The sequence below is a fragment of the Sinocyclocheilus anshuiensis genome, unplaced genomic scaffold (assembly GCF_001515605.1).
Source record: "Sinocyclocheilus anshuiensis isolate Anshui unplaced genomic scaffold, SAMN03320099.WGS_v1.1 scaffold332, whole genome shotgun sequence".
Taxonomy (NCBI): domain Eukaryota; kingdom Metazoa; phylum Chordata; class Actinopteri; order Cypriniformes; family Cyprinidae; genus Sinocyclocheilus; species Sinocyclocheilus anshuiensis.
In genome coordinates this window covers 1329909-1339098 of record NW_015554181.1, presented here as the reverse complement: position 1 = coordinate 1339098, position 9190 = coordinate 1329909, and the positions used below count along the sequence as shown (strand labels likewise).

The 9190-nt window shown below is 37.1% G+C and overlaps 1 protein-coding gene across 1 annotated transcript in view; it reads left to right on the top strand.

Annotated features, from left to right (window-relative positions):
- The window catches only part of cux2b (cut-like homeobox 2b), a 175664-nt gene that overhangs the window by 139967 nt on the left and 26507 nt on the right, over positions 1–9190 (top strand). Inside the window, exons 5-6 of the mRNA XM_016463833.1 lie at positions 7866–7997; positions 8869–9007. Of these exons, the coding sequence (XP_016319319.1) occupies positions 7866–7997; positions 8869–9007 (271 nt within the window). The remainder of the gene's footprint in view (positions 1–7865; positions 7998–8868; positions 9008–9190) is intronic.

The following is a 9190-nucleotide window of genomic DNA, read 5'->3' as shown; positions in this document are numbered from 1 at the left end:
TAGAAGTAGCATTAGAATAGAGAGTGCTAGAGTTAGAGGGTCAAATGAAGATGAAAGAGATGTGTTTTCACATCTTTGTGAAAAATTGACTCCGCTTGACTCAGCCTCATCATTTGACTCAGCTGCTTGGATTGAGCTGGGCAGGTCATTCCACCAGGAGGGAACAGTTAATGTAGAAGTCCATGAAAGTTTTATCATAGGTAGAATGCAAAATGTTTCAATACAAGCATTTCAGTCAAATGTAATTTATGCAATATTTCAAACCTTTAACCCACTTGGGAAAATCGACCCATGGCAACAGTTTAAAAGTAGCCCAATTCTATGGAAAAAACGCAGACTTGGCAACCCTGCATCCAACAAGAGCGAGATGGTCCTCACTGCAGAACACAAGATCCAGGGGGCGAGTTTGGATCCAGATCCAGCTCCTCCCACCTTACATATACCTAAACCTATCCGTCTAGTACATACCGGTTACATAGGTACCGGTGCCATATTGGTACCGGGTTTCGGTACCCAACCCTAGTTAAGTGTCATTTTTAGGCTGCTTTCTCTCACAGATTGCATGTGGCTGTCTCTGAAACACTCGACGCTCTCGAATGGATGTTTTGTCCCACATTTGTTCATAAAGCCACTTCCTCATGACTCCTGACGCGTCAGATTCACACGGCACCAGACATCACCAACATCTCCTGAAATCATCCTGGTGGCCTTGAGTTAATATTCCAGAGTTAACACAAATGCTTGGCCTCTCTCGCCCGATCCATTGGCTTCCCTCTTGTTTGTATCCTTCATCTTTTATTGAGATCACTCGTCTCCAGTGAAGCCGCACGCAGCTGCGCCTCTGCGCTGCTTTCAAGCGCACTTCACAGCTGATTCTTATTGATGTTTGTCCGACTGTCTCCTTCACAACACCACTAAAACAAAAAGGCTTTGAGAGGGATGTTTGTCTTTCAGCGCACACACTCGTAGGAAGAGACGCATTTCTCTCTTTACCTCGTTCTCTCTCCGCTTTATTACTTTCTTCATCAAGGCTTTTACAAAAGCATTTATTATTACCGCTCAAGTATCAAGGGCAAAGACTGTTGAATGTTAAAAGGAGAGGAATTTAAGTTTCAATTATGTTTTTCATGGAACATTTAAGATCAGGTCACACTGTTCTCATGCTTGTACACTTGCAAAAATGTTGAAATATGCTGCATCGATTGTATCAGATGATCATTTCATAATAGTGTGCGATATATACTATGCCACTGTTAGCTTTCAGATAGATAGATAGATACTGTAGACAGACAGACGATGATTGGGGTCAGTAAGACCTTTTTAAAGAAAATAAATTAATCAAAAGTGACAGTAAATACATTTTTAATGTTGCATAAGAATCATATTTAAAATAAATGCTGATCTTTTGAACTTTCTATTCATCAAAGAATCCTTAAAAATGTTATCAACATTAATAATCATCAGAAATGTTTATGAACAGCAAATCAGCATATTAGAATTATTTCTGAAGGATCATGTGACACTGAAGACTGGAGTAATGATGCTGAAAATTCAGCTTTGATCTCAGGAATAATTTAGATTTTACAATATATTCAAATAGAAAACACTTATTTTAAATTGCAATAATATTTCACAATTTACTGTTTTTACTGTATTGTTGAGCAAATAAATGCAGCCTTAGTGAGCAAAAGACACTTCTTTCAAAAATTTAAATGAATAAATATATAAAAAAATAGACTTTTGAATGATTCTTATTTATGTATCAAATTTATCTCTCCTAAAATTAGAAATAAAGCCAGATCAAAAAGATGTGAAAAAGAGACCGTAGATTGTAGCGTTATCAAATGAATGTGGATAATAACTCAAATTCTTTGTTTTTGAATTTGATGAGAAGAAAATTACATTTATATTGAGATCTCTGACTTTTGATTGCAGGTTTGGTATCTGAGCACAGTTTAAGACATTGAGATCTCTGCTGAAATTTTTGCTGTCTTTTTCTCAGGAGGAACATCTGAGATGTCCCTATCTAATCTTATTTTCTAAGAGACATGTCTGAGATAATATAGATATCTAATTTCCAGACTTGGGTATAACGCGTTACACAGTATTATTCTAATTACTTTTCCTGGTAACGCAGTAATGTAATGCGCTACATTTTAAATTTATGTAATTTGATTACAGTTACTAATGTCAATAAATTACGTTACTTAAGTTACAAATGCAGTGTTAAAAATATGAAGTAAAAATCATAATTTGCGTGTCAGTGTGCCCTTTAATAAATCACTGGAGAATGCGAGCTAAAATGCAGACGAGTCCTACAACATTTAGATGCAATGAAAAGTTGCAATCATATTTCAAAATGTTGCATTCGATTTCACATATTTTAGTCTGGCAGTGTAGTTTGGGAAAAGTTCAAGTGAATGTGTACAAGTTTATGTCACAGTAACACTAATATAAGTAAAAATAAACATGAGGCATCAGAATGAGATCCTCCGCTGGATTAAGCCACGTCGCATAGCGTTCTTCTTCTGAGGTAAATTCAAGGCTTCCTCACAGCACGTCTTCTTCCAAAAATGAAAAGTAGCCGAGATGAACTTGAATCTTTCTTTGTTTACGGAGGTGATGTGGACGTTTACATGTTAGTGCATCTCAAGCCTGGTTTCGCGTGGATGATTATCTTATAGCGCGCGATGTGCGTGGGTGTGAACTATGAGTTTCGATTTGTAGTGTATTTTTTAGGTTTGAAAAGTAAAGTGAACTTGAAAGTAACTTGAAAGTAAAGTAATTAGTAATCTGATTACTTTTTAAATGCAGTAATCAGTAATGTAATCAAATTATAATTTTAAAGAAGTAATTAGTATTACTTTTTTGAGTAACTTACCCAACACTGCTCATTTCAGCTTTTTCTTATGGATGGAACCAAGTCTAGAGAAGCAAGTTAATACCATGGTACTTTCTGGTTTGTTGTTACTGTTGTAAGAATGGAAGGGTTGAAACTGTGACAGGATGTGAAGAAGGAAGCTCTAGTTACTCATAAGTTTGTATTAATCTAATGTAATTCTCATGTAACTTCACTTTAAGGTTCATATTAATCCGACTAGAGTGTAAATCATGGGGAATTTATGGATTTTAAGGAGTCAGAGCTGTTTCTAGTGCAATATCTTTGGTTCTCTGAAATATGTACTTGGAATAAATTGGCACTTTGTTTACTGTAAATAAAAAGTTGCCTTATCGTCATTGATTCGTGGGAAACACTAGAGTTCATATGCTCCGATAACTCGACTGACAAGAGACGCTTTTGAACTTTGAGCATCCACTCGATAGCCAAAAAAAGATGTGGTGCTTTCTGAGTGTGTATTTGAGAGGTGCAGGGAAAAAAAAGCCTTGAAGCACAGCCTTGTAAATTAATTTGTTCGTGTTGTACTATGGGCGCACAGCTGGTCTCATTAGCATGCACACAACAAATAATTATAGCGAAGCTTTTTTTGCAGTCGGCGCTAGGCTAATGGGCTTGCTGGGTTAATTATGTCAGAGCGTAATTACAGAGGGCCCAGAGAGACGCGCGCTGCTCCCCGCTGCGCCCGCGCTGGCTAATGACGGTGTAGCGCTGACAGGGCCAAGACAGACCGCCCTGACACACCTGCTCACATTGGCACGCCGTGCCACCCCGCTCGCCCGCCGCTGCATGCTTTAACTTGCTTTCTGCGTCTCGTCTTTAGGCCGGAGGAGAGGATCAATCGTGCTTTTGTTGGATGGTGAGTTGGGGGATGTTGCGTCATGCACCGGGAGTTTAGGCCGCCGTTTTATCAGGTGTGAGCGAAGACAAACCTGCGTGAAAAGCATCTTAATTAGAGCAGAAAGCAGAAGACGAATAGCAGGGTTTTGTGAAACACAGTTGAGAAAATATGTTTATAAAGATGCTTATATCTAAATTATTTATTTGTTTTTTTCTTAAACACTTCATGCATAATGAATCGATAATTCGAACACATGATCTTGGTGTGATAGCAACATGCTGTTTGAGCTACAGGAATGAAGGCTGTTTACATACTTTTTATGCCTGTTTATTCAGCTAGCACACCTCACTAATAATTGCTGTATTGTGCATCCAGTTTTGTCTTTACATCTGATACACTTTTTAAAATAAGTTTTTTTTTGGCATCAGTGGTTCCATGAAGAACCTTCAACATCCATGGAACATTTCCATTCCACAAAAGGTTCTTTATAGTGGAAAAAGATTCTTTAGCTTAAAATGTTCTTCACAATCAAGAAAAAATGGAACTTATCACTGAAATGTTCTTTGAGGAACCAAAAATGGCATCGCTGCATGCTTTTGGAACCTTTATTTTTAAGAGTGTACATCAATGAGGAAGTCAAGAACTGAACTCTGCGCTCATTAATGTTCTGTACTCGTGTTGAAATTGATTGTTTTTTTTGTGGTTATGATTTATAACGTCTGTAAGGGGGGTTTGCTGGTATTAGTGAACATTACCTGAAGGCAAACATCCAATCAGGCGTAATGAAGTTATGGAGAAATGAAAAAAACGAGCAGTGTATTTACATGGACGGTAAAAGGACAGATTCATTAAAGCTAATCGGCGGTCTGTGATGTCCAAACCCAGCACTGAGTGAACCGCGGGCCTGAACGAGACTCGTCCTCCTTTACCTGCCATTAACACTTAATTTAATCAGGGAATGTTTGCATCTGATTTGATAGAATGTGTTTGACACTCTCTAATAGCCTCCGTAATCAACACGAATAAACTGTACGGCACAAAGCAAATTGGGAGGATTAGCATGAGACGATAACTGATTATCCAAAGTCTTTCATTTCTTGACGCCAGTAGATGGTGTTATTTATTTAAGGCGACTATACAATAGACTCTTAGAATATTTAGAATATAATACAATATTTTCTAAAAAATAAATAAAAATAAATGTATTTATTTATTTACTATTTATTTATTTAATTTATTTTTTGGAGTGTTTTATGGTATATTATATACTAGACAATATTTACTCCAAGAATACCATGTTTTTGTCATGGTACCAGATGGTACACACAAAAAAGTAGCATAATACTACCATATTTACCATATAAATGCATGGTACATAAATTTCAGTATCATATCATATATAAAGTTCCATCTTTTACCAAAAAAAGTACTGTGATACTTGATGGTATAAGGTAATTCTGTGGTAATTTAAAATATACCTTGGTAATGAAATTCCTTCAGTACAATGGTACTGCCATGGCATATTTGTCAAAAAGACCATGTGTTTTTTTTTTTAGTATCATGTGACATGAATTCCAGTTTAATGGTATATATAAAAGTACCATCAAAAAATATGCCATGGTACTAAAGTCTGTGTGTCCAAAAACACGGTACAGCTATGGCACCATGGCAGAAAACAAATAAATAAATAAAAATGACATATTGCTTTAGTACATGTGCAAAAAAAATGTTTCTTTTGATTCCGTGTTATTGGTTTCTTTCCCTGGGAATTAAGCAGAAGCCACATGCAATATGTCTGCGGTTTGATCAGCTCCCGCTTCAGTTTAATCCAGATGCATCCAGACATCATTCAGATGCGCAAACACACACTTTAATATCTGCAGCGACTTCCATAATGTGATTTCTCCCGTCTCGCAAACGCATCTAGTTTGCAGAGTTTCCCTCCCAGCGTCTGATTGAGGAGCATTACTGGTTGCGTTGGAGAATAAAGCCTGAAGGGTTTGATCATTAGAACTTACAAGAAAGCGATAAAGGAGTTGATGCACTGATTTAAGCCATCGTCTTTGTGTAAAAGGAGTTATACTACTCTTAAAAGCAGCGTCCCAAGTGACTGACGCAATATCCACTGTGCTTTTGTAACAAAGCGCACACGTGCATGCGCTTTAAAGTCTCGGCGATTGTTTTTAACGTCCTGATTTATTAAATACTCTCTCGCCCTCGCGGCCTCTCGTCTGACCCCGATTTAGAGCGACGGAAAATCAGACCGGAAATACCTCCGAGCCAGGAACCAGAACGGATCTGTGTCGGCTTGAGAAGCGCGAGCGGATCAGGACCCCTGTCACGCAGGATGAAAGCCGCCACTGTTCGAAGTGGAAAAAGAAGCGATCTCCCTCGTCTTTTGGAGTTGTGAAAGACTCCCCTCCCCGTGTCAGCCGTGCTCCCATGAGCCTCCTCTCTCTCCGCGTGCCGGCTCGGGGAGTCACCTCCTTTGCCAGGTACACAACAGGAGCACGGCTCCTCTCTGAGCCGTGCAGCGCTCAACTTTTTCAGGGGAAGAAAGGGAAGACGGAAGATTAAAAACAGCCCTGTGATGTGGAGAGCCGAGTCGCCTCCTGAGGATTCCTGGCATAATAATTTAAATGATCAAATGATCCAGAGGAGACTTGTTAGCGCAGAAACAGCCTCCTAGTTGGCCCCATGGGCCCCTCGCTGAGACACATGCATTGCAAAACAGCTCCTCTGTAGTGCTAAAGAATCTCACCTTTTTATATATATATATATATATATACTATTTCTTTTTTGGTTGACTTTTTATCCTCTTCTACTTTGTTGGATTTGTCTTGATAAGTATTTGGGAGCAAGTTAAGCAGCTGAGGTTGGTGGCTTTTAGTGAGACGGGCCTGATATGGAGGGAATATTTTGATTCGCTCTGATGTTTTGGTAACATTTTACGATAAGCTTCCAGTTGTTTACATGAACTGACAGTGAAAAGCATTTTTTACTCTTAGTTAATGTTCATTTCAACACTTACTAATACACTATTAAAATGTTAATATTATTTAATGGACCTGAGTTACCATGAACTACAGTAACATAAAAAAATAAGAAATGTTAAAAATAAATAAATAATAGTAATAAATGCATTCCTCATTGGTTAATGCATTTAAGTAATGTTAGCTAATGGGTTCTTTTTGTAATGTTATTAAATAGGAATGAGACTTTTTAGGTTACTTTATTTAAAGGAATTTTACATTTTATTATTATTATTATTTATTTTAATTAATAAAAACTCAGTAAATTTGACAAAAAATATTATGATTATTATTAATCTATTTAATAATAATAATAAATTTTTATCATCAATTTTATAATAATAGTTTTTCTAACATTATATTAGTCAGTTAAATTAAATAATACAGTAACTGTGGAAAGTGTAACGGTGTGATGTGTTCACATTTACCATTGCTCTGTGAAATTTCGCAAGCAAAGTCCAGTAGGAATCCGCACGTTTGGGAGTTTCACGTGAGGACAAAAAAGTTCCCCACGCAGATCGTGTTTGTGTTCAAGTTGGTTGAACAAATTCGACACGTTGACCAGAAAGCTGCTTATTTTAAGTGATTTCTGTGTGAGAAGTGCTTCATGAATTGCTACACTATGGACCTTAGGCAAGGTAACGCCATATTTGATATTGACAGAAATGGAAGCGAGGCTGTGAGGGACTGAAGTACAGTGCGTTCAATGGATTGAACTGTTTTTTTAACAACATACTGATTGTTCAGCTGATGAAACGTCTTTCGGGAAGAAACTTTCAGTAGACAAAAACTCCATAAAGCAGTTATGTTGTGAGTTATGTTTTTTTTTTTTTTTTTACATCTGTGTCAATTCAGTATGGCATCTAACCTAAGGTCTATTGACAACTTGCTGAGTTTTGTCAAAAGTGACTAGTGCACTAATGTAGCTTTGTATCTCTTTATGTGTGTGTGTGTGTGTGTGTGTGTGTGTGTGTGTGTGTGTGTGTGTGTGTGTGTGTGTGTGTGTGTGTGTGTGTGTGTGTGTGTGTGTGTGTGTGTGTGTGTGTGTGTGTGTGTGTGTGTGTGTGTGTGTGTGTGTGTGTGTGTGTGTGTGCAGATCCGGCTCCGCTGCTGCAGGCCACACAGGAGCGTCTGGCAGAACTTCAGCGTTCGGCTCCTGACGGTGACGCTCTGGTCACAGAAATCTCGGAGCACTGGAGAAAACACCTGGAGTGCCTTGACAAAGCAGGTCAGAGCCTAAAACACACCAGAAACTATAACAATATGACAATATAATAATATGCTCTCACATGTTCTCTACACTGAAAACAACTGTTGAGAAGCAATTCTTCACTCACATAGTAAATATTACAAAGAATTACAAAGAAACGCAAGTAACACATTGAATTAAACTTTAAATATTTAAAATACAAAGACTAAAATTTTATTTTCTTGTAAATCATACTCCAATAATCCATTAATTTCTTTTTTAAAACTTAATTAATTTTAAAAATTGTATAACGTAACTGGAGACTTTTGATTGACTTCTGATGTAAATCCCATTAATCATAAAAAACAGACTAACCATAACCTACAACCTAACCCTAAACAAAAAACTTGCATTTTTAGAATAAAATAAATGCTGAATTCAATGAATCACTTTTCACTTTAAATCTGCCCTCAAATGGAGTTTTTTTTTCAACCATTTTATCCACCAAAACAGCAAATAAATGAATAAATTAAAATTAAAATGAGTCTGTCACTCTAATATGCTGATTTGCTGCTCAAGAAACATTTCATATTATTATCAGTGTTGAAACCAGTTGTGCTGCTTCAAACCATGACCCATTTTTTAGGATTACTTGGTGAAAATTCTAAATTGCATCATTTATTTGAAATATGAATCTTTCGTAATTACAAAATTACAAAAGTCTTTACCATTACATTTGATAAATTTAATGCAAAAAAAAAAAAAAAAAACTCTTGTTGACCCCAAACTTTTGAACAGTATTGTAGCTTTATAATGAGAAATAAAATCTTATCTCAACACCAACTGTTAGGTTGCACTTGTTATTCCACAGAGAAAGTGGACTGGTTACAATGTAATTAATTGTGTTTAGAACCCACAGAGGAGGGGCCTGTATCCGTGGAGACGGGGGAGGCGTCATCACAGCCGCCCCACATGATGACACCAAACAGCACACAGAACGTCCAGGATGAAGACGCCCCGCTCCAGAATCACCAGGACCCACAGGAAGGGTACGTGACCCACAGGAAGATTCCACACAAAACTTACTGCATACTGTATTCTCAATATCTATATATCTGTAGTTCAGTGAGTGCTGTTCATTTGCCATATCACCAATAATTATTTCTGTTTATAAAAAAAATAATATATATATATATATATATATGTGTGTGTGTGTGTGTGCACATTATTTA